At 51.0% G+C, this 25586-nt stretch overlaps 2 protein-coding genes and 1 pseudogene across 6 annotated transcripts in view; 2 read left to right on the top strand and 1 right to left on the bottom strand.

The window, feature by feature from the left end:
* Positions 1-7764, top strand: part of CEACAM16 (CEA cell adhesion molecule 16, tectorial membrane component) — a 45899-nt gene extending 38135 nt beyond the window's left edge. The window contains 1 exon segment of the mRNA XM_043993908.1: positions 7520-7764. Within this exon segment, the coding sequence (XP_043849843.1) occupies positions 7520-7764 (245 nt within the window).
* A 1992-nt stretch (positions 7765-9756) lies between these two features.
* On the top strand, positions 9757-17103 carry BCL3 (BCL3 transcription coactivator). 5 transcript variants are annotated; one of them, XM_043997810.1, is made up of 10 exons: positions 10119-10252; positions 11213-11492; positions 11740-11887; positions 13847-13955; positions 14243-14447; positions 14942-15030; positions 15222-15299; positions 15639-15806; positions 16201-16327; positions 16573-17103. In XM_043997810.1, exons 2-10 carry the CDS (start codon positions 11387-11389, stop codon positions 16761-16763), a joined length of 1221 nt encoding a protein of 406 aa, XP_043853745.1. In that variant the 5' UTR covers positions 10119-10252; positions 11213-11386; the 3' UTR covers positions 16764-17103. The 5 variants fall into 5 exon arrangements, with proteins under 5 accessions (XP_043853743.1, XP_043853745.1, XP_043853747.1 ...); XM_043997812.1 differs by having other exon boundaries at positions 10122-10252; positions 11235-11381; XM_043997809.1 differs by having other exon boundaries at positions 10122-10252; positions 11235-11492.
* Positions 17104-21553: 4450 nt separating this feature from the next.
* On the bottom strand, positions 21554-25332 carry LOC122748234 (annotated as a pseudogene).
* Positions 25333-25586: the final 254 nt, after the last annotated feature.

The following is a 25586-nucleotide window of genomic DNA, read 5'->3' as shown; positions in this document are numbered from 1 at the left end:
GAGAAGGCACAGTCAGAGAGGTAGAAGGAGACTTGGGGGACAGCCACGAAGGAGGGAATGCCTATTATCTGTTCCCAGGTTCCCCACCCTCCCACCTACTCAGTTGTGTTCTAAGGGTCTACACATTCTCTCAACTCAAATGTTCTTTGATCCCCTATGCCCAAGGCATATACTGTCACCACTAGGAGTCTCCATTCCTCTACTTTCCTGTCTGAAATTGCACTTGTATGTTTAAATGCCACCCCCACCACCACTTTCCCCCTTCCAGCCAGTGTTCTAGACTTGGCTCTGCCACCAGCGCTGTGTATTTGACTTTGGGAAAGTTACTGCCCTTGGTGGATGCTCAACTCGCTCATCTGTAGAATTAGAGGGTTGCACTAATTGGTATCTCTGTTTCCTCCCAGTGCTGACATTCCATGTTCTAAGGCCCCACCCAGCTCTGACATTCCATGTTCTAAGCTCCCTCCCAGTTCTGTCATTCTCTGATCTATGTTCTAAGTTTAATAACATTTTGTTATATTTGTCTTTTCAGTCAACACTCTCTATTCAAAGGCCCCTCCTAGCTCTGACATTCCATGTTCTAAGGTCCCTCCTACCCCTTATATTCCATTTTCTAAGATCCCTCCAGCTTTGATGTTCCATGTTCTAATGTCCCTCCTGTCTGATATTCCATGTTCTATACTCTTCCCAGCTCTGATATTCTCCGTTCTATGAACCCTCCTACCTGTGACATTCTATGTTCTATGGTTCCTTCCACTTTCAACATCCCATGTTCTAAGGTTCCCTCCCCAGTCTGACATTCCATATCCTAAGGTTCCCTCCCAGGAAGTGTGGAGGGGAAGGGCATATACCCTGATATCCTGTGGTGTCATCTCCCAGGTGGCCTCTCTCCACAGCTCTCCAAATATAATGAGAGGTCTACTTTCTCACCAGCTCTACCCAGAGAACATAGAGTGTGTTCTCACCTCGTTTCTGACCCTGATTTTAACCCAGAACCCAGGAGAAGACCCCTTAAGTTTTCTGGATCCCAGGTTTCCTTATTAGCACAAAGAGGTTTTTGATGGGGGAGGAATAGGGGGAAAAAAATATCTGAAGTCAGGGGGTCTGGGTGCAAATCCTCCATTCTATTTGTGTGGCCTAGAATTAGTTCCTTATCTTCTCTGGGCCTCAGTTTCCTCCTCTGTAAAGTGAAGAAAATGCATGAAATCATCCCTGAGATCCCTTCCAGCTCTAATTCTGTTTCTATGATTTCTTAGGCCCCTTCTAGTTCCTAATCCTGTGATATTGAAGGACATTTAAGACCATTTAAGACCCTTCAGTAACAGGACAGCTGGGGGCACCACGGTTCATAAAAGCACTGGACTGAAATCAGGAAAACTCATCTTCCTGAGTTAAAATCCAGCTACAGGCACTTACTAGCTGTGGGACCCTGGGCAAGTCACTAACCCTGTTTGCCTCAGTTTCCTTATCTGTCAAATGAGCTGGAGAAGGAAATGGCAAACCCCTCCAGGATCTTTGCCAAGACAACCCCAAAAGGCGTCACGAGGAATCAGACTCAACTGAACAAAGGACCCTTCGGGCTTTGACGTTTTGAGATTCCTTCCTCCTGGCTCTCCTAGGGGCCCCAGAATTCTGTTCTTCAGGCTACTTATCTGGAGGGCAAGGGGCGGGGGTCATTTTCCTCACCCAGTTAATCTTTCCCTTCCTCCTCACTCCCAGCCGTTATCACCAACTCCAGCTTTATCAGGCAAAGTCCACCTGCCTCAAACAGTCCAGGATTCCAGGATCCTGGTATACACCAGGTGCCAGAGAAGTGAGGCTCAGCCCAGGGACTTCCCCACAGAGCCCAGCCCTCCTCGCTCTCTGCCCGGGCAGATGACAGCTGCATGCAACTTCAGCTGGATTTAATGAGTCCAGGGAATGAGAATGGGGTGAGGGGGAGATAGTACACCCTCTCCTTGCCTCCTCCCTTTCCAATCCCAGCATCCTCTGTTCTGTGGCATTTCAGTTCTCATCTCTTGCAAGCTCCAACCCCAAAAAGCCTAAGCCTGGGTTCTTTCTCTCTCTTTATCTGTGTATCTGTCTCTGTCTTTCTTTCTCTCTCTCTCTGTTTCTGTGTGTTTCTCTCTTTCTTTCTCTCTCTGTCTTTTCCTCTCTTCCTCTCTCTCTCTACATGTGTGTAGATAGATAGATAGATAGATAGATAGATAGATAGATAGATAGATAGATAGATAGATAGATAGATAGATAGATAGATAGATTAGATGGATAGATAGATGGATGGATGGATGGATGGATGGATGGATGGATGGATGGATGGATGGATGGATGGATGGATGGATGGATGGATGGATGGAGATAGGTAGGTAGACAGATAGATAAATAGATAGATACGGAGAGAGAGAGAAGATAGATGGAGATAGGGGGAGAGAGAGAGGTAGGTAGATAGATAGATAGATAGATAGATAGATAGATAGATAGATAGATAGATAGATAGATAGATAGATACCTAGAAAGATCTACAATTCTATCCCCTTTCTCAGAAGCATCCAGACAACACACCACACAACCCTGTCATAAGCTTATAGATAATAGAACACCTGGCAGAGACTTTAGAGGTCATCCACCCCCAATCCAGTTTTTGGAATGGAAGCAGCCATGGGCCAAGCCGACCTTAGAGTAAGGAAGGAGGTCTGGCTTCTTAGTCTCTGAACCCAAGCTGAATGCTCACTGGATGGCCTAGAACATTCGTTTCTACGCCCTGGACTGCCTCTTCCCACCTATAAAATGAGGAGGAATTTAGTTGTTGTTCAGTCCTGTCCCACTCTTTGTGACCCTATTTGGGGCTTTCTTTTCGAGCTCATTTTACAGATGAGAAAACAGAAAGAAAAAAAAAAAGGTGAAGTGACTTGCCCAGGGTCACACAGCTAAGTAAGTATCTGAGGCTGGATTTGAACTCAGGAAGGGGATTCTTCCTGACTCCATGTCCAGCACTCTAGCCACTGTGCCACCTACCTACTATCCAAATTGCATTCAACAACTACTTTGTTTTGGGGTGGTTTTCCCCCTCTTTAATAGTATTTTCCCCCAATTACATGCAAAGACAGTTTTCAGCATTCGTTATTTGAGTTCCACATTTTTCTCCTTCCCTCGACTCTCCCCAAGACAATCTAATATAGATTATACATTACAATCTTTCAACTCAACAATTATTTAACTATTACGGGCCTACCCTTTGCCATCATTCTGGTCCCAGAATTCCTAGAGAGACTGTTAGCTCTCCACACCGGGGGTGTTTTTGCCAAGACTGGATGGTCCCTCGTAGCTGCAGAACAAAGGGAGTTCTGCCCTTGCTGTGGGTTGGACTGGATGTGACTTCCCTGGGCCATCCCTTACCACTCAAAACCCAATATTCTGTCCATGAGTCCAAGAATCTATAAAGGCAACAATTCTAAGCTCTAAGCAAGTAAAATTCTATGAACCTAAGATTTTAAGAACTCAAGAATATGAGACTAAAACATTCAATAACCAGGGGCAGCTAGGTGGCGCAGTAGATAGAGCACTGGCCCTGAATTCAGGAGGACCTGAGTTCAAATCCAGCCTCAGACACTTGACACTTACTAGCTGTGTGACCCTGGGCAAGTCACTTAACCCCAATTGCCTTACCAAAAAAAAAAAACATTCAATAACCAATCAACAAGAGCCTACTATGTGTCAGGCAGGGCACTAGGTGGCGCCATAGTGCATAGAGTACCAGCCCTAGATCAGAAAAACCTGAGTTTAAATCCTGCCTCAGACACTATATGCATGACCCTGGGCAAGTCACTTGACCCTGTTTGCCTCAGTTTCCTCATTGCAAAATGAGCTGGAGAAGGAAATGGCAAACCATTTCACTATCTCTGCCAAGAAAATGCTAAATGGGGTTATGAAGAGTCAGACACAACTGAACAACAACATAACGTGTCAGGCACTAGGGGGTCTAAGACCACAAAATGAACTAATCCTTGCCTCCAAGAGGCTTACATCCTAACAATAATTCTATTAAGTTGAACATCCCCCTGTATAGGATTCAGTGAATCTGTAAGCAAGCCAGAAACTCTCAGGTCCGTCACCTGGTATTCATCAAGTAAGACTTCCTGGAGGAGGAGCAGGTTTTACCTTCTGAAATGGAGAGTATGATTTATTTGGTGGCTGAGGTGGGGCAGCAGATGTGGCTGCCTGTGTTTGGGGGGCCACTCCCTTTAGGAACACAAGAAAGAATCAGCTTAGCACAATGCAGGGAGAGGAAGGACAGACTGGAGAAGAGCAAATGAGGAAGTTTGGGCCTGTCTGCTTGCTCCTTTACCAAAATGGGCCATTTGCCCCAAAGTGGTTAATTTGTAAAGGGGAGAATCTGCAAAACTGGAGAAAGCAAAGGACCAGCCGTGAACCAGATGATGATGACGGTAACCTCGAAGCATCAGACGAGCAGATAACTTGGGAACCTGGCATACCCAATAAATCTTGATTCCTTAGCCTCAGACACTAACTAGGTATATGACCTTGGGCAAGTCACTTAACCTCCATTTTCCTCAGTTTCTTTATCTATAAAATGGGGATCACAGCATCTCCCTGACAGGGTTGTTGTGAGGATCTGTAAAAAAGGCTTAGCACAGAGCGCATAGTAGGTGCTGTAGGAATAATTGTTCCTTCCCTACACACATACATACACACACACACACACACACACACACACACGCACACACACATGACCCCAAGATAGGACAAGAAAGAGCACCTCTCCCTTCCTCATAGAGGTTACAAATTCTCCCTTGCAGAGAGAGAGAGAATTGGTGTGGAACACAAGTGTCACACTCAACTGCTTTGGAAGTTAGTTATTCTGAATTCTTTTTCTTTATTCTTTGGGAGAAATCTATTAGGAAAAGATGGTGAGGTGAAAAAAAAATAATAACACAAATTGTTTTTAAAATCTTGGTTCCTAAAAAGACTCAACAAAAGTTAGGACCAGAAAGGTGCCTAGAACATGGGATGGCAGAGTTGGGACAGTCCTTGGAACATCCCAAACAAGATGATAGACTGGCAGAGCTGGGAAGGGAATCTTAGAATCAATTCCTCATTTTACAAATTAGGAAACTAAGGCAGAAAGGGGCCGAGATTTGTCCATTGTTACTCAGTGAGTCAGTGACAAAGATGGGGATGGAACCCAGGCCTCAGGCAGGGGGAGGATGAAAAAACTGTCCAGGCTGGGCGTGGGAAAGCTGCCATCTGACCCTGAGCCAGAAGCCTGAGATTGAGGAAGGGCCAAGGGTGCCGTTGGTTTCAGGGCAAAGGGCTCTTCCCGGGAGCTCAGGGACTTTTCTCTCTTTTATTTTTAATCCTATGGTGGCCAGGGCTGGGGTTCTTTGTGGTCTCCGTGGGGAGGCACCCATTTCCTGGGAATCGACCAAAGATTCAAGGACTCCCACTTCACCCAAAAAGAGTTCTGTGTTCACAGCCAGGGGGAACCTCAGAAGTCATCTAGGTCAAAAGAGGAAACTGAGGCACAGAGAGGTCTGGGTGGTCCCTTGTCACTCCCCCAGGTCACACAGGTAGCACAGTGAGGATTTTAACCCAGACCAGCCCATCACAAGGCTAATTCCTTTTGCCTGCTAGGGGTTATCAGGGGCTCCCTCCCTGGTCCAGATGAGGTGGCAGCCCTGCCCTCCAGATTTCTCCACACCCAGAAAACCCAGAGAACCCCTTGCTTCTCAGATCCCACCCCATGCTCCTGCCCTTCAGGACACGGAACTACTGGGAAATTTAGACAGGATGGCCTCATTGCTTCCTGGACCTGATGAGGGGATGAGGGAGGGGCCTTTTCCAAGGCTCTTAGGACTTCCCTTTCTCTGGGCTGGAGGAGTGGGCAGCAGAAGCCCCCACAGGCCCCTGGAGTCAGGGGAGCAGAATCATGCCTTCTGCCTCACCCTAGAAGAGGACCCCCCACCCACCCACCCAAAGCTATTCACCCACCCAAAGCTACTCACACAGATCCACTCCCTGACACTCTCCCTGTCTCTCCCAACATTTTCCTGCCTTTCCTGGGTCCTTCACACCCTTTCCCACCTGGGTCCCCTAAGGCTTTGGGTCTTCCCAGATCTGCCTCAGTGTTCCCTAGGAGAAAGCCTAAAAAAGATTCCAGAAAAGAGGAATTTCATCCTGATTCCCCCTAGAAGGGGGGGGGGAGGGCCCTCCAGGGTTTATGTTGCAATAGCCCCTCCAGCCTGTGGCTCCAAGAAGATTAAATGTTGGCAGAAGGCCCTGGGGTGGGGCAGGGTGGGTTGAGTGCCAGGATAAGCCAGTCTCCCCAGGGCAGGGAGGGTCTAGGGGGAAGGAAGGGGGGGAGGGGGAAGGGAATAGCTCCTCCTCCAGGAAGTTGGCCCGGATTCACCCACTGACTTCGGCCCAGGTTTCTGTGGAATTCAGGGCCTAGGACTGAGTCAAGTTGCTGCTTGGGCAATTTGAGGGAGAGGCCCTGAATCTGGGGGCCTGCCCTGGGGAGCCACCACCAGAGGCAGGAGGAGGCCCAGCCCTGCTTGCAGAGGGCTTCCTGTGCAGGGAGAGGGAGCATTCCTGGGGTGAATCCCAGATGACTCCTTGGAGAGGCATCGAGATAGATTTGGAAAGAGTGGAACATGATTCAGGGAAGAGACAGACGGTCCCTAATCCCCAAAGGTTTCTAGATCAGGAACCTGCAGCCCAAAGCGGGAAAAGTTGCTGTCGTTTGTCCTGCTTTCTGGAAGAGGACCATGACATCAGGCAGGTGATGTCCTGACTTGGATTTAAGTGAGGGAGGGCTGTGCAGAGACCCCAACCTCACTCTCTCCTCCAGAGCCATCTGAGATGAGTGGCTAGAGATACATCAGGAGGACTGGAGATGGCCCTGGATGTTTAAGGATATTGGAGTTGCCCAGGGTCGCATAGCTAGTAAGTGAGGTGAGATTTGAACTCAGGTCCTCCCAACTCCAGGGCCAGGGCTCTATACACTGTACCACCCAGCTGCCCCAACTACTCAAGTTAAATAGCCAAGGGATGAAGGATCAGTCATCTGGACAACCAGATCCTGGAGAAGAGGAAGCTCCTGATTCTCCTTGCACAGATAAAGGTCCAGATTGTCAAGTTTCCTAGAAAGTGGCACAGAAGGGATAGGCAAGGGTTAATTAAAACCCCTTCCCAGGGAATAGGTTGAGGAGGGGACAGGTTGATCTTGACTGTCTCTTCCATTCCCATTCCCGACACTGGAAAGGGAGGGAGGAGACTCCCCAAGCCGGGACTTTCCTGATCTCCTGGAGATTCTGGGAAATTAGGCCCAGCTTGGGGGGGGGGAGAGGGGGCTGGGTCACCTCTGACTTCCCCCTCCCCCAACAAGCCCTGATCCCAGACTCTCCCAGACCTTGAGATCCTCCTCAGACTCAGTCTTTCCCTAGACTCTGTTCAAATCCCCAACTTCCTCATGCCCTATTCTGACTGCCGCCCCCCTCAGACCGTAAGATTTTCCCTGGACCCTCAGACTGCATTCCTGGGCCAAACAGAAAGAGTACATCCATCCTACCCCAGCATCCCACCACCATCCGGGAGCAAGAGAAACAAAGCGATTGGGAAGGTGACACCGGAAGGGACAGAGACAGATACCTCCCTACCCCACGCAGCTCCTTGAACTCTGACCTGGACCCAGAACGGTCTCTAACCCCCCACCCCCACCCCAACCTGGCCCTAGTTAATGATTGAGAGGAAAATGGAGGGGGAGGGGAGGGGGAAAGGTCAGGTCCAAGTCCAGAAAAGGTCTGCTTAGGGCTAGAGGTGGGAGGAGGGTGGGACAGGAGATTCTCCCCTAATCACACTCACTTTCATTAATGTGGTCCCAGAGACTGGAGATGAGACCTGGGATTACACGGAGGCAAAGAAACAGACCCTCAGGGTAACATATTTAATACTGGGCAAGACCTGACTACAACAGAACAGAAGACACCGAGAGAGGGGACAGGGAGCCAGCTAGATGCAGAGAGGAAGGCAGACAAAGAGGGGTCCACCATGAAAAGGTGTTCCGCCCCCTGCATTTTACACATGAGAAAACAGGCTTAGCGATGGGAAATGACTTTCCCAAAGTCACACCCCTAGTATGGATCTGAATCTGGTTTTCTGCCTTAAAATCCAGTGCTCTCTATTACACCCCCCTGCCAAGCACTGGATTGAGACAGAGCCAGTTAAGAGATGAAGAGATGGGTGCCATTGATCTTGGAGACTCCTTCCCGATCTAGGATTCTGAAATTCTTAGAGGACCAGAGAAAGCGATGAGGAGACAGAGCGACTCTGGGCAGGTCTCTCTAAGGCTCTGGGAGATTGGGGGCGGGGGGGGGGGAGTAGGGAAGGGAGAAGTGGGTCCCTCCCTCCTTCCCTTCCGTGACTCAGTGACCCGGACTCAACCTCAAGCCGGGAGGGAAGGAGGAAAGAAGAAAGGGATGGGAGGAGCCTCGCCCCTGGGGAAAAACGGGAAAGCCCCGGTTTCTCCCGGGCCCCCACCCCCATTCCTGGAGGGGAGTGGAGGGAGGGAGACTGGAGAAAGGGAGCGCAAGACAAGGGAGCTAGGGAAGAGTAGGGAAGCCCGCAGAAACCGAGAGCTTGGCTAGAGGTGTAAGGGGCCAGGCTCGGGACAGACGGGATGAGAGGCAGAGGTGAGAAGAAGCACCTCACCTTGTTCCTCTCCACCCCCCACTGCCTCTTTGCCCCTCATCCCATTCCTGTGAGGACAGAGAAAAAGAAGGGGCCCCAGTTCTTGGATGCAGAGAGGAGGGACGTTGAGTGGGGGGGAGAGGGAAAGCAGGGGGAGGGCGGCTCCAGGGTTCCTTCCCCTTCCCTCCCAGCGACTCGGTGACTCATCCTCCCCCCAACCAGCTGGGCCTGTTCCCCACCCCCACCCTTGGGCCGCTTCCCTCTGACCTCGGTTGTCCCGCCCCTCCCCCACCTTCGGTCTCTATCTAGGTCTTTGCAGATCTCTGACTGGCTTGGACTTTCTCTCGCAGACTGACTCGATCTCTGCCTTTCAGTCATTCCACAGGTGTCTACCGCTTCTTCTGTTGCCCCTGTACTCCCGCCACCTGCCCCCACCCCTACCCTTCCCTCCATCCACCATGCCCCTCCCTCCTGGAAAATGGGGTGGAGGAGAGGAAAAAGGAACAACACACAGGGCAGAGCCCTAGAGAAATGGGCAGAAAGCGGAGCGGGGGGGGGGGGGGAGGCGGAGTAGGGGAACAAAGAGAAACAGAGGACGGGACAGGGTTCGAAGCGGGGGGGGGGGCAGTCAGACACAGACAGAACGAGGGACCCAGAAATAGACAAGACGGAGAGACAGAGACTGAGAGAAGACGGAGGGCGCAAAGGCTGGGGGTGAGATTAGGTGGCACAGTGATAAGAGTTGGGGCCGAACGGCAGACGAAACAGACAGACACGCAGCAAAGATTAATAGGAAGAGACAAAGAGAATCAGAGACATTGGCCGTGTGTGTGTGTGTGTGTGTGTGTGTGTGTGTGTGTGTGTGTGTGTGTGTGTGTGTGTGTGTGTGTGTGTGTGTGTGTGAGTGAAAATACAGAGGCAAAAACAAGCCCCTAAAGGAGGGGAGGGAGGAGAAGGAGGAGAAGCCGGGAGAGAATAGAGTCCGGAGCCTCCAGGAAAGCCCTACCGGGAGGGGGCCCGGACGAGACCGGGGAGGGGGAGGGAGGCGGGGGAGGGCGGAGGCGGGGGAGGGCGGGCGCCGCCCCGGCTCACAAAAGTCCCTTCAGCTCAGCTGGCTGGAGGGGAAGTCCCTGGTGCGCGGCTCGCTGTGCTGAGATCTGAGCGGAGCCCAGCGGAGCTGCAGCCTGTGCCCGGCGGCGGCGACCCGGCCTCCCTCCCAGACGGGGCTCAGTCCGCCCCGTCGGCTCGGCGCAGTTCCCCAGCCCTGCCTCTGCCCCGGCGGGCCACAGAGAGTCCCCGAGGCAGCCAGGGGCCCCGGCCATGCCCCGATGCCCCCGGGACATGGACGAGGGGCCCGTGGACCTGCGGACGCGGCCCAAAGCCGGGGCCCCCGATCCCGAGGCTACACTGCCCCTGAGAAAGCGGCGCTACCGGGAGCCCCAGGAGTCCCCGGGGCCCGGCATCGCCCCAGCCCCGGAGCCCTCGCCCCAGAGCCCCAGCATGTACCCTGGCCTCCCGGGTCCTGCAACAGCCATCTACTATCCTGGTGAGTGAGAGGGACTGAGAGAAACTCCCACCCCTGGCAGCCCGACCCGAGCTAGGGGCCCTCCTCCAGGCCTCCTCGATCCTTGGCCGTTCCCCTGCGCTTCACTGGGCACCCTCCATCTGGCCTGAGGCAGCCTCCCATTGCCCAAGGCAGTCTTGTTCCGACCTGGTTTGGGCTGCCTGGCCTGACATTGACCTGGCTCTCTTCCACATATTCCAGCAGACCCACCCCATCCTGACCCAGGCACCCTTGTCCAACCCAACCTGGGCACTGGGTGCAGGTGCCCAACCCAGTCTGGGCACCTGCAGCCTGGCCACCTGCCCTTCTCCATCCTGTCCTTGATCTGGATGCCCTACCAGTCCTTACCTGGGCATCCTCCCTCTAACCCTAAGACCCGAACGTCTGCCCTCTCCCGGGCCCCTTACCTCTTCCCATCCCACATTCATCTTAACCCCACTCCCACCCCCCAGACTCTGCATCCTCCCTGACTCCCTCCCTTTATTCCAATGTCAGCACAGCTTGCACTCTTCCCCCCTCCACTCCCAGACCGGATCATCCTCACCCCTAACCTCTTGTCCAACCTGGAACCCAGCTCTTCCTTCCCCAGCCCCTGTCCCTCCTCCCTTCCCAACCCAGTCACCCTGTGCTTCCTGGATCTTTGTCCAATCCTCCTTTCCTGTCCCCCCAAGGCTCTGTAGCCCACCCCAAGAGCAAGGACATTGCACAAACTGGCTGACTCTAGCCACTGTGTGACGTGACCGTGAGTCACCCAGAAAAACCACAGAGAGCCCTTCCCAGGCATCCCCCCCAATATACACACACATACACAGAGCCCTCAGTCCATCTTGAGGCCCCTAGAACCTCAGTGGAGAGAACCCTGAGCTGGGAGGAGGGAGACTTCAATGTAATTCTAGCCCTGCCTTGGCTAAGACCTTGGGCAAGTCCTTTCCCTCCTCTCAGGCCTGTTTCCTCCTGTGTACAGTGATGAACCAAGACTGTCTCTACGACTGCTTCAGACTCTGACATTCTGAAAGCCCCCCAGCCTCACAGATGAGCGTGAATCACAGACATGTGAAGTTGAAAGAGACCTTGGTCCCAACTTACAGGCCAGGAAACTGAATCGGGACAGGTTAAATGACTTGCCCAAGGTCACACAGGTGGCTTAGCAAAAGAACCAGGACTGGAAGCCACAATGTTAGGCAGCAGAGCCAGTTCTTTGCCTTTTCCCACTGTGCCTCTGGTAGGTCTGGCTCCCAACCCACTGAAAAGTCTGGATTTCATTTGTACTTTTCCTTCACACTAAAATCTTGGTCTTCCCTCCCCTTCCTTATTTCCCTGTCATTAGCTATAAGTGTGAAGCACTTAGCACCATGCGCGGCACCCAGTAAGGCTGTATAAAGTGAAGTTAGGTAGTAGTACTAGTATAGTAGCACTTAGTACTAGTGAGGGGGAGGGGGGTCTTGGGTCTCACACCCTCTCCCCCACAGGCCCCTTCCTATATCCTGCACCAGCCATGGGGGCCCCGTTTCCAGTCCTGGGCCTGCCACCACCCACATACCCAGTGCTCTGCCCCCTGGAGAACCCACTCACTGCTGACATTGCCAAGGCCACAAGACCTGATGAGGATGGAGACACGTGAGTGACCTTTGGACCTCAGCTTCGTCCAAGGACAGCTACACACCCCTTTGCCCTTCCCCCTTCCATGTCCCCCTCCCCCACTATGCTCCCCTCCCCTTTCATGTCCCCCTCCCCCTCTATGCTCCCCATCCCCTTCCATGTCCCCTCCCCCTTTGACAACCACACACCCTTCTGCCCTTCCCCCTTCCATGTCCCCCTCCCCCTCTATGCTCCCCTCCCCTTTCATGTCCCCCTCCCCCTCTATGCTCCCCATCCCCTTCCATGTCCCCTCCCCCTTTGACAACCACACACCCTTCTGCCCCTCCCCTTTCCATGTCCCCCTCCCCCTCTCTGCTCCACTCACCTTTCTGTCCCCTCTTCCCCTCTAAGCCACACTCCCCCTCTTCCCCTCCCCCTTCTATGTTCCCCTCCCCCCTCTTTGCCCTCCTCCCCCTCTGACAGCCACACTCCCCTCTGCCTCTCCCCTTTCCGTGTCCCCTTTCACCCCTCTGTCCTCATCTCCTCTGACAACCACCCGTCCCTCTTCACCTTCCATGTCCCATGTCCATGTCTCCTTCCCCCTTTGACAGATCCCTTGCCCTGTGACCCCAACTCCCTCTGACAGTCCTTTGCCCCTCGGTTCCCCTCCCTGGTCTGTGTCCCTTTCCCCCTGCTTCATTCTCGTCCTCCACACACACACACACACACACACACACACACCCCAACACAAACACTTCTGCAGTGGCTGCCTCCCGGGGAAGCCCCAGACCGCAGGACACACCGCAGCCCCAGCTGCTCCCCAGGCCTGCGTCAGCCTCCCCCTGTACACACACTTGGCCTTAACCCCTTCCGCCCTCAGCTCCCACCACGAGGGAGGCAGACACCACAGGGCTTACTGGAATGGACCCTGCTCACCCCTGACCTTAGTCCTGTCCTTGGATGCTGGGGTGGGGAGCTGAAGCTGGGAGCCTGGAGCGCTGAACTCTCAAAGGGTCAGGAATAGAGGGGATTCAATGCCAGGGGCCGAAAGGAAATCGAGAGCCCCAGAGCTGGTACTCTGGGTCCCAGAGGCAAATGAGCCTGAGAGCGTGGGGGAGAAGCCCACGGAGGGAAGGAGCCTAGAGTCCTAAGGGACACTGGGGTCTCTAGAATGAATGTAAGGGAGCTGGGAATCCAACTCCTAGGTCCCCAAAGGGCAGGAAATTAGGGATCCCCTAATGGAGGGAATATGCTCCCCAATTCATGGGCCCCAGGGTTTCAGGGGCTTGGGAGGGGGAGAGCCCAGCTTGGGCAGCTTCTGCCCCATCCTTTCCCCTCCCCCTCCCCTCCTTGGGGCAGGAAGTGGATTCTCCGCCCCCCCTCTCCCCCCCCAGCCTGGTTACTGGAAGTCTGTGAGGGCAGGGCCAGCCCCTCCCATCCCCACTTCCTTCGACCCCGCCTCCTCCCTCCTGCCCTCCCCCTCCCTCCAGGCCTCGGTTTATGGGAACTCCGGCCTCCGGCCCCAAGGTTTCTCTGAAATCAGCAGCTCCTGCTCCCCTTTCGAGCCCCTCCCACGTGCCCTGGGGCCTGGGACTAAGGGACTGGGATGGGGGTGGGGTGGGGGTGGGGCAAAAAGAGAATGAGGAACTGGAGATCAAGTGACCGCAGGTAGAGGCTAAAGGGATGGAGATAGAGGGATGCAGGCAGGGAAAGGATGACAAGAAAGTGGAGAGAGAAAGGCACCAATGCAGGGCAGACTGGCTGGGAAGGACCTCTGCCCTTGGGCTAATTTAAAAGAACCTTAGGAATATCCACCCAATCCCTTCTCCAGGTCTTTACAAAAAGGGGAAACTGAGGCTCAGCCAGCGTGACTTGCTTTACAGCCTTTCCCCCTTCCCTTGCTCAACTGACCCCACTTGGTTGTCATCCTCCTCGGCGCTGGGGGCCAACGGGGAGGACAGGCAGGGAGCCCACCGGCCTTTCTGTCTGTGCCCCCAGGCCTCTACACATCGCAGTAGCCCAGGGCAACCTTCTAGCAGTTCAGCGCCTGGTCCACCTCTTCCAACAAGGGGGTCGGGACCTGGACGTCTACAATAACTTAAGGCAGGTGAGCCCGAAAATCAGGGACCCTGCTGGGCTGGAGGGGGCTGGGCGGGAGGGTCCTCGCCCTGGCAGAACCCCAGTCGTTGGTTAACTCCTTTGTAGTTGCAGGTAGTCTACCTGTACACAGGGGGTACTTCCCGATCCCCCCTGGAGATTGTAAACTCTTTGAGGGCAGGGACCATTATTTGCCTTTGTCAGTCTGGCTAGTGGCCAGCCTGAGTCTGAGTCATTGAGAGGGGGGGTTGGCGGAGCCTCGATGCTCAGGACCCTCATGGCTGTTCTCCCGGGCAGACACCCCTCCACCTAGCGGTCATCACTACCCTGCCTTCCGTGGTGAAGCTCCTGGTGTCCATGGGGGCCAACCCCATGGCCCTGGACCGAAATGGCCAGACAGCAGCTCACCTGGCCTGTGAACACCGGAGCCCCAGCTGCCTGCGGGCCCTGCTGGACACCTCGGCCCCTGGGGCACTGGGCCTGGAAGCCAGGAACTATGAGGGTGAGGGCCACAGCCTGGGGGCCCCGGGGTGGGGGGCAGGTGCAGAACAGAATGTCAGAGGAGGAACCCTTAGAACTTAAAACACCAAGCCTGGGGAGGGAAGGCCCTTAGAACATTCTATGTTCTATGTTAGACCTAGGACGCCCCTTGGAACATGGAAAGGCAGAGACGGGAGGGATCTTAGAACAGGGAATGTCAGCTGGGAGGAGCCTTAGAACATCAAAAGACAGAGCTAGGTGAGAACCTGGGACTCAGAATGTTAGAGCAAAGAACAGGTCAGGTAGAAGGGACCTTAGAAATCACACGGTTCAGTGGAACTTCCAAGCCGCCCCTCTCGTGCCCAGAGAAGGGGCTGTGGCCACAGAGCCAGGACCAGCCTCTAGCTTTCTACTCCCTCTATTTCATCCCCCTAAGATGCAGGCATGGGGGCTAGGGAGCTGCAGGGACTGGGCGGGGCGTCCCTCATCCCCTTTTCTGTTCTCTGCCTCGCCCAGGGCTGACCCCCCTGCATGTGGCCGTGAACACAGAAGTCACAGAAACGGTGCTGCTGCTGCTGGACCGCGGGGCCGACATTGATGCAGTGGTGAGTGGGGGGGAGGGGGCGGGGGGAGGGACATCCAAACTCCTGGCCCCCACATGTGACCCCTCCCCAAGTCCCAGGGTCTTGGGAGGGGACTCCCTGGGGGGGGGTGCGGCTGGAGCCGAGAGTGGGCCTGGGAGAGCAGAAGGCATTCAGTGGGTGGGGGGTAACCTAGCCCTCCTCTCCTTGCCCAGGACATCAAGAGCGGCCGCTCCCCGCTCATCCACGCAGTAGAGAACAACAGTCTAGCCATGGTGCAGCTGCTACTGCAGGTGAGAGAGACCCCTGCCTGCCCCCAGCCCGCCCCCAGCCCCAACTTCCCTCTGTGGCCTTCAGTGCAGTCTGATGCATTGATTAAGCACCTACTGATTACAGAGCTCTGGGCTCAGTACAGGCCCTGCCTTCAGGAGCCTCATCGTTATACCCATGTCCCTTCTCTGTACCCATCCCCTGGCTCTAGCCCCATCCCGCATCATCTCTGGTCCTACCCCCAGGGTCTCTGGCTCCATCCCCAGGGGCTCTGGACCCACCCCCAGGGGCTCTGGCCCCAGCCCCGAGGTGATCTGTCCTTCTCCCCTGGCTCTGATCATTTTCTCTCCCCCTGTCCCCAGCATGGTGCCAATGTGAACGCACAGATGTACTCAGGCAGCTCTGCCCTCCACTCAGCCTCAGGCAGAGGCCTCCTGCCTTTGGTTCGAACCTTGGTCCGGAGCGGGGCTGACAGTAGCCTCAAGAACTGTCACAATGACACACCTCTCATGGTGGCCCGAAATCGACGAGTGAGTCCCCCCTGGGTCTTGAATTGAGGAGGTGTGGACCATGGAGAAAGAGAGCCAGCCAGCCAAATATGGGGGGTGAAAGGAGGGAGGGCACACACACACACACACACACACACACACACACTGGGGTACACACATGCACATGTACATATGCTCGCATGTGTGCAAAGATGCAAGGCAGTGCAAACAGAAAAGGAGAGGCAAAAATGGGGGGAAGGGTAAAGAAGAAAGGGAAAGACTGAGGCTGGGTGTTGGGGACCCAGCCTGAGCTGGACTTTGGGGAGATAGGGTTGGGGAGCCTTGTTTCCAGCAGCTGCAGAGGGAGAGGACAGCTGAGGTCCCAGTTCCTCCTGTGAGTCACCATTCCTTCCCCTTTCATCCTTCTTCCCCAAAGGTCATTGACATCCTGAGAGGGAAAGCTGCCCGGCCCGGCCCTCAGCCCACTCTGGGACCCCCAGAGCCCAGCCAAGATGGAAGTGCCCCCATTTCCCCTGAAGGCAACAGCCAATTGGGATCTAGTGGTAAGAGCCCCCCAGGGACCTAGGCATCCTATAGCCCAGCCCCCTTGCCTTCCTGATTCCCCAGTCCCTGCCCTAGACCTCGGTCATTTCAGGGACATCCCAGGCATCTGAGCCTCCTGGATTAAGTCACCTGCTGGCCCAGGCTCCCATTCCCATGATTCCTGAAATCATCATCCCCCAGACCCTCTTCCTCTCAGGGACCGGGGAGCACTGCTCTCCCCCCTCACAACTCTTTTGTCCTCCAGGCCCCGCGTCAGCATCGCCAGCTTCTTCCTCGCCACCCCGCTCACCCCCTGAGGACCCCCCCACCTCACTCCAGGGCCCCCAGATGTTCTTCCTGCCAACCCAGTCCCCAACAGCGTTTCTTCCCTACGTGGGGCCCCTCCGCGCCCCAGGCCGACCTGTGCCCCCATCCCCTGCTCCTGGTGGAAGCTGAGGGAAAAGGGGGGAAAGCCTCTGACATCAAGGGAAGGCCCCCCTCAAAACTGTGAAGGCACATTCCCCCTCTTCCCAAGACTCACAGGACCAAGATTTGCACACACACCCCTACCCCTAACTTCCCTTCCACCCCCCCTTCCATGTCTCTGATCCTCTGCCAGGGAAACTGGGCGTCTGGCTGGCACATCCCCCTGCCTGCCTGCCCCCCTCCTCGTTGCCCCCAACCCCCTTTGTCTGAGATACCTCCCCAGGGCTCTGGCTACCTCCCTGGGGTGGAGGACAATGTAAATTATTGGGGATTTCAGTTTACTTTTATAATAAACTATTTTTGTACCATATGCTATGGGTGTGGGTGTGTGTGTGCGTGCGTGTGTGGGTGTGGGTGTGTGTGTGACAGACAGGTAGCTCCCAAAGAACCCATAAAATCCCTCTTGTTTCCTATGAACTGTGGAACCCGGTGCTGCTTGGAAAGGCAGCTCTGCTATGGGACGGGGCCCTGTCCCTAGAGTCAGAGACCTGTCTAGGAATGAATCCTAGTCATGTGACCTCTCCAGCCCTCAGAGACCTCCACTATACACTCGTGCCCCCAGGCCTGGGCTGAGGCCAAGATGGCAGAGGGGACATGAGGTCCAGTGGAAATGTCATTTTTCATGGCTAAGCCCCTTGTCCCTCTGAGCCTCCGTGTCCTGTCTGGAAAAGGATGCTCCCGTGGGCAGGCACATCAGGATGCTGGGGAAAAAGCACTCTGTAAACCCTAGAAGGCAAGCTGGCAGATGGTTGGGATTGTGCTGGAGATAAGTGGGGCAGCTGGGTGGCACAGTGGATAGAGCACCGGCCCTGGATTCAGGAGGACCTGAGTTCAAATCCTGCCTCAGACACTTAGCACTTACTAGCTGTGTGACCCTGGGCAAGTCACTTAACCCCAATTGCCTCTCTCACACACACACACACACACACACACACACAAAAGAGTGTACCTGGATGAGTGTCGCCCCCTGCCTTTGGGTTTCTATCTCTCAGGCTTGGGCTGGGGGTTAGGGCCTATCTGAGCCCCCAGAATCCAGTCTTCAACCCGCTCCTGTGTGTGGTCTTAGAAAAGTCCATTATTCCCCTCTCTGTGCCTGTTTCATCCTCTCCAAGACCCCTCCTACCTCCTAAGTTCTCCCAGTTCTGACACTGTGTGTTCTAAGTTCCCTCCCAGTTCTGATACTATATTCCCGGGGCCCCCCAGCTGTGACATTCACCGCTCTGAGGCCAATATATTGAAGAGCAGGAAGGAGCCTCGTTAGGCCGCACAGCCCAACCTCAGGGTACAGATGACACCCAAGTCAAGCACTAAGTGGAGGAGCTATTTTCCCTTCCTGCACTTTAGTTTCCCCAACTGTACAATGAGGTCTGGCTGGTCTCATCAAAGACATTCTATGAGCTCCCCTCTCTTCCTCAGGCCCTTACAAAGGCCTCTCCATGGCCCCCAAGCTCCTGTCCAGACTTCTCAGGTAGACAGTCAAGGCCTCAGGGCCATCTCCAGTCATCTTGATGCATATCTTGCTACTGGACCCTGGTGGCTCTGGAGGAGAGAGTGAGGCTGGTGACCTTGCACAGCCCTCCCTCACTTCAATCCAATTCACCACAAGTCATGACATCTGTCATGATCCTCTTTGACTGACTAGAATCCTTTTTTTTTTTTAAGTGAGGCAATTGGGGTTAAGTGACTTGCCCAGGGTCACACAGCTAGTAAGTGTTAAGTGTCTGAGGCAGGATTTGAACTCAGGTCCTCCTGAATCCAGGGCCGGTGCTCTATCCACTGTGCCACCTAGCTGCCCCATGATCCTCTTTGAGAACAAAGGATGAACAACAACAACATTCAAGGCTTCCACACGCCCCTTCTGTTCCACCCGGTCAAGCTTCTCCACAAAATGGGCATTGCTCTCTTTGCCCAGACTATCCTTGCCTAATTGGAAGACCCTTTCCATCCCCTCCCTGTTTCCTATCCACTCCTCTCTCCTTCAGGGTCCAGCCCAGCTCTTTGCCTCTTCCAGTCAGTCCTCCCTGATCATCTCTAGCCACATAGGAATATTAATTGGCCCCCACCCTGAGCCTCCACAGAGATGAGTCTGTCCCCTTCTGGAGGCCCAGCTCCCCAGCTGCCCAGGGCTGAAGCGATGTGGCCTATCTCTGTCTTCCTCAAAGGCTCTAGCCCACTCAAGACACTCAGACATTGTCTGCCTTACATGTATAAATGTGTCTGTGTGTTCCAAACTTCCTGTCTTTGTACATGTGGGACCTCGTGTCTACATGGCACCTGCATGTAAACATATCACTGTAGATCTGTGTGTATAACCACAGGGGAGAAAAGAGGGGACCATGTGTCTGTCTCACTCCCAAGAAGCTCACATTCTTTTCTTAGTATTTTTTTTCCAATTACATGTGAAGATAGTTTTCAACATTCATTTTTTGTAAGATCTTGAATTCCACTGTTTTCTCCCACCCTCCTTTCCTTCCCCCCTCCCAAAGCCAGCAAGCAATCGGATATAGGTTATATATTACATTCATGTTAAACATATTTCCACATTAGTCATGTTGTGAAAGAAGAATCAGAACAAAAGGGGGGGAAAACCACAAGAAAGAAGAAACAACAATAACAACAACAAAAATGAAAATAGTATGCTTCAATCTGCATTCAGACTCCATAGTTCTTTTTCTGGATGTAGAGAGCATTTTCCTTCATGAGTCTTTTGCCATTGTCTTGGATCATTGTATTACTGAGAAGAGTTAAGCCTATCACAGTTGATCATCACATAATGTCATTGACACTGTGTACAATATTCTCCTTGTTCTGCTCATTTCACTCAGCATCAGTTCATGTAAGTTTTTCCAGGTTTTTCTTAAATCTACCTACTCATCATTTATTACAGCACAAAAGTATTCCATTAATTCATATACCACAACATATTTAGCCATTCGCCAATTGATGGACATCCTCTCAATTTCCAATTCTTTGCCACCACGAAAAGAGCAGCTATAAATATTTTTGTACATGTGTGTCCTTTTCCCTCTTCTATGATCTCTTTGGGATATAGACCTAGTAGTGGAACTGCTGGGTCAGAGGGTATACACAATTTTTTGTTGTTTTTTTTTTTTAATTTTTATTTTCAGCAACAAACATTTATTTTATTTTTCATTTACATGTAAGGGTAGTTTTCAACATTCATTTTCATAAGATTTAGAGTTCCAAATTTTTCTCCCTCCCTCCCTCCCTTTCCTCCCCCCTCCACAAGATCACAATCAGGTTATATATGTACAATCCACAAGTGTTCTTTTTATCAGTTCTTTCTATAGGGGTGCATAGTAAGCTTCCTCATTAGTTCCTTGGGATTGTCTTGGATCATTGCACTACTGAGAGTAGTTGTCATTCACAATTGCTCATTGAACAATACTGCTGTCACTACGCACAATGTCCTCCCAGCTCTGCTCACTTCACTATACATCGATGTTCATTAGTCTTTCAAGGTTTTTCAGGGATCATCCTGTTTGTCATTTCCTGTAGCACAAGACCATTCCACTACAATCATAACACAGCTTTTTCCATCATTCCTCAATTGATGGACATTCCCTTGATTCTCAATTCTTAGCCTCCACCAAGAGTTGCTATAAATATTTTTGTACAATTTTCCCCCTTTTCTCTTTTTCATGATTACTATTGTTAACTGTTTCCCTTCCATCCTATTCACTTCCCATGATATTTATTCTATTATCCATCTTCTTTCATCCCATCACTCTTCAAAAGGGATTTGCTTCTGTCTGTCCCCTCCCTCACTCTGCCCTTCCTTCTTTTGCCTCTCTCTCTTTATCACCTTCCCCTCCTATTTTCCTGCAGGGTTAGAGAAATTACTCTACCCAATTGAGTGTATACACAGTTTTATAATAGCCTTTTGGGTATGGTTCCAAATTGCTCTTCAGAATGGTTGGATCAGTTCACAGCTCCACCAAGAGTGCATTAGTGTTCCAATTTTTGCACATTTTGTCCAACATTTTCCTCTCTTTTGTCATATTAGCCAATTGGATAGGTGTGAGGTTGTACCTCAAAGTAGTTTTAATTTGCATTTCTCTAAATCAGTAGTGACTGAGAACATTTTTTCCTATGGCTGTAGGTAGCTTCAATTTCTTCATCTGAAAACTGCCTTTTTATATCCTTTGACCATTTCTCAATTGGGGAATGACTTGTATCCTTACATATTTCATTCAGTTCTCTATAAATTTGAGAAACTCAGCCTTCATCAGAAATACTGACTGTAAAAATTATTTCTCAGCTTACTGCTTTTCTTCTAATCTTGTTTGCATTGGTTTTGTTTGTGCAAAAACTTTTTTAATTTAACATAATCAAAATGATCCATTTTTCATTTCATAATTTTCTCTATCTCATCTTTGGTCATAAATTCTTCACCTCCCCATAGATCTGACAAGTAAACTATTCCTTCCTTTTCTTTTCTTTTTTTTTTTTTGCCTGAATATTTTTTTTGTGGGGCAATGAGGGTTCAGTGACTTGCCCAGGGTCACACAGCTAGTAAGTGTCAAGTGTCTGAGGCCAGATTTGAACTCAGGTCCTCCTGAATCCAGGGCCGGTACTTAATCCACTTTGCCACCTAGCTGCCCCTGAATATTTTTTTAAAGACAGTCACTTCCACAGCATATTAAAAAAATATATTTTCCTAGCTTACACAAGTCTTCTGACAGTGGGAATGAAAAATGTTGCCATCTAAGCACCCATCAAAAGGCAAAACCTACAACCTAAATGGGCCTGATCTTGAAATGCAAACCAATAAGACTGAAGACTCAACACTTTAGGTCCTGCACCAGGTAATAAAAGACTCACAAACCTTCAGGATCCTTGAACTGGTTCATATCAATAAGGGAGCCAGTTATAGACATAGTCAAAGAAATGTGTTCGTCTCCAATCACAATTTCAAGTTCCTGCCAGTCCACCCTGTCAGGCGGAGGCTTCACAGCATCATCTTCTTTTGTAATCTCACTGTTGTCAATGATTCTCTTCAGTTCTTCCATCACACTCTTATAGACATAAGCCTCTTTTCTGATGATGATGTCACTTTTGTATAGTATCACCCTTTGTCTAGATCATGACTTTACTTTGGTATGTGGTATAAGATGTTGGTCTATGCCTAGTTTCTGCCATACTGTTTTCTAGTTTCCCCAGAAGTTTTTGTCAAGTAGTGAAAAAGCTCACATTCTAATGGGAGACATGACAAATATAAATAGATCAATGCACAGAAAATTCCAAGCAAATGGGAAGGAGCCTCAGAGGAGAAGGGACCAGCAGCTGTGGGGGTCACAAAAAGCCTCCTGGTGCCTGAGCTGAAATTGAAAGGAAATCAAGGATTCCTAAGAGTTAACAGGATGAGAAAGAGCATTACAGGCATGAGGAACAACAGCCAATGCAAAGGCATGGAGGTGGGAAATGAAAGAGTGTCATGTGTGAGGAACAGCAAATAGGAGTATGTGGTTGGATCACATAAGACTTGAAATCAGGAAGACCTGAGTTCAAATTCTCCCTCAGACACTTCCTACCTCTGTGACCATGGGTAAGTCATTTAATCTATTTGCCTCAATGTCTTCAATTGTAAAGTGGGGATAATATTATATTGATGAATTAATATTTTAATAATAATACACTATTAATGTATGTTAATCCCAATGAGTTAACCTAGGTGAAGCACTTTACAAACCTTAAAGCATTATAGAAATGCTGTTAGCATTGTTGTTATTATTGTTATCCACAAACACGAATTTCTTTATTTTTTAATGGGTTGTTGTTCTTCTGTCATTTCAGTGGTGTCCAATTCTCCATGACCCCATTTGGGGTTTTCTTGGCAAAGATATTGGAGAAGTTTGCCATTTCCTTCTCATTTTACAGATAAGGAAACTAAAGCAAACAGGGCTAAGTGACTTGCCCAGGGTTACACAGCTAGTCAGTGGCTGAGGCCAGATTTGAACTCACACAGATGAGTCTTCCTGACTCCAGGTTGGGGACTCTATCCACTGTACCACCTAGCTGCCCCTTTTTTTTTCTTTTCTTTTTTTTTTTTTAAATTTTCAGTTCCAAATGATCTCCCCCACCTATTGGGAGAAGGCTTGTAATACATATGAAGTCACACAAAACATATTGCCACATTGGCCATGATGAACAAGCACTTACTGGCCCCTGCTGCATGCCTATCCTTATCCCTTGGAATTGTCTGCATGACTAAGGGTCTTTGCAGCTGGTTGTATTGGTGTGTATCTGTGTGTGTGTCAATGAGGAGAGCAGAGGGCTGTGTCTATCTGTGTCTGTGTTCTTGGGTGGGACTTGGTACCTACCTCTGGATATATGACCATGTCAGTGTCTGTGAGTACACAGGGCCATTGATGTCTCTGGCTCTGGGTGTCTCTGCGTGACTGTGTGTATATGTGGGTCTGAATGTGGGATTCTGCTTTTGTACATCTATAATCTTCATGTGTCACAATGTATCACATATGTCTGTGCGGGTGGGGAGATGTGTCTTTGTGAAAGCATGTACACCTCTGGATGTGACTGTTGTATGCATCTTAGGGCCGTTAGGTGGCACCATAATGCACAGAGTGCCAGGCCTAGAGTCAGGACTCATCTTCCTGAGTTCAAATCCAGCCTCAGGCACTTTCTTTTTTTTTTTAGTGAGGCAACTGGGGTTAAGTGACTTGCCCAGGGTCACACAGCTAGTAAGTGTTAAGTGTCTGAGGCCCCATTTGAAATCAGGTACTCCTGACTCCAGGGCCGGTGTTCTATCCACTGCGCCACCTAGCTGCCCCACTCAGGCACTTTCTAGCCCAGTGACCCTGGGCAAGTCACTTAACCCGCTTTGCCTCAGTTTCATATGTGTAAAATGAGCCAGAGAAGGAAACAGCAAACCCCTCTAGTAACTTTGCATAGAAAAATCCCAAATAGGGTCACAAAGAGTTGGATACAGCTGAAACAACTGGACAACATTGTCAGTATCAGTAGGTCTCAATACATATCAGTGTAGACAAGGACAGCTTGAGAGACAGGTTAAGGTAGTGGTTAGATGGCCCTCCAGGAATATCTTGGTTTAAGTCCAGTCTCTGATACATACTGGTTGGGTGACCCTAGACAAGTCACTTAACCTCTCAGTGCCTAAGAGAATGAAAACCTGCCTTATGGGACTTTCCAATGAAATCACAAGTCCAGCACTTAGCCTTATGTCTCTGACTTGCCAAAAGGAACAACTTTGAAAGCTACGTGTTGAAAACCAAGATGTGAATAATAGAGTTTCACAGTTTCATAGACAATCTTCTTTCTCTACTTTGTCTGTAGAAGTACTCATATGGGAAGAGGTAGAGTGGAGGAGGGGGTGAGGAGAGAAAGGGAACAAGCATTTATTGCCTTCTATGTGCAAGGCACTGTGCTAACTACTTTACAATTATTATCTCATTTGATTCTCACAACAAGCCTGGGAGAGAGGAGCTCTTATTACCCCCAATTTACAATTGGGGAAACTGAGGCAGGCAGTAACCAAAGGACTTGCCCAGGCTTATACAACTAGTAAGTGACTAAATCCAGAATTGAACTCAGGTTTTCCTAACTCAAGGCATATAGGTCAGTCTATGGCTCTAAATATAATTTTTTGTTTTTGTTTTTTTGGTGAGGCAATAAGGGTTAAGTGACTTGCCCAGGGTCACACAGCTAGTAAGTGTCAAGTGTCTGAGGCCAGATTTGAACTCAGGTCCTCCTGAATCCAGAGCTGGTGCTTTATCCACTGTGCCACCTAACTGCCCTCTATAATTTTTAATAATAAAAAATATGTATGTGTCTCTGTTTATAATAGAGACCATGCCTGTTACTATGCAGTAGCCCACTGGTTAGTGTGCCTGTCTGAAGTCTCTCCCTGCTCCAATCTATCCACCACTCAGCTAGTATAATGATATTCCTAAAGTAATACGTCTCACCATGTCACTCCCTTCCTAATTAACTCCAGTGGTTCCCTATTAGCTTCATCATCAATTATAAAATCCTCCATTTGACTTTTAACTGTTGTTCAGTCATTTCAATCGTGTCTGACTCTTTGTGACCCCATTTGGGGTTTTCTTGGCAAAGATACTGGAATGGTTTGTCCTTTCCTTTTCCAGCTCAATTTACAAATAAGGAAACTGAGGCAAACTTGGTTAAGTGGCTTGTCCAGGGTCACACAGCTAGTAAGTGTCCAAGGCCGGATTTGAACTCAAGAAGTTGAGTCTGTCCTGGCTCCAGGCCCTGTGCTCTATGCACTGTGGCGCCACCTAGCTGTGCCTGAAACATAGTAGGTTCTTAATCAATGTGTACTGACTGACAGATTGTGCAACTGTCTGTGTGAGCAGATCCCAAGTCTTCATGTGTGGGTGCCCATATGTTAACATGCATCTGTTGGCTCTGGGTCCTTTAGTAGGATGGATCTGTATGTCTGGGTCCATGTGTGCTTGTGCCTGTTCTCGGCGTATTTGTAATGGTCTTTTGTGTCTGTTTCTGGGTGTGTCTGGATCATGTCTCTGCATTGCTGTGTTCTTGACTGTGTGTGTGCTCATACCCCAGGGTCCTCTCTTCCTCAGAGAGGGCCAGAGGATGGGAAGACATGGGGAGCCTCCTGCAGAGACCATCATCCTTAGCTCTCTGCTGGACTGGGAGCTTGCAGGGAAGGTTAGGCAGGAGGGACCACAGTGCCCCCTCGTGGACGCCAGCTGTGGCCTGCTGCTGCCCCACCCAGGCTCTTACTGGTTCCACCGGTCTAGTCTGGGCTCT

This window comes from Dromiciops gliroides, chromosome 3, assembly GCF_019393635.1.
Source record: "Dromiciops gliroides isolate mDroGli1 chromosome 3, mDroGli1.pri, whole genome shotgun sequence".
Taxonomy (NCBI): domain Eukaryota; kingdom Metazoa; phylum Chordata; class Mammalia; order Microbiotheria; family Microbiotheriidae; genus Dromiciops; species Dromiciops gliroides.
The sequence above is the reverse complement of the archived record's forward strand: the minus strand, read 5'-3'. Positions and strand labels throughout refer to the sequence as shown.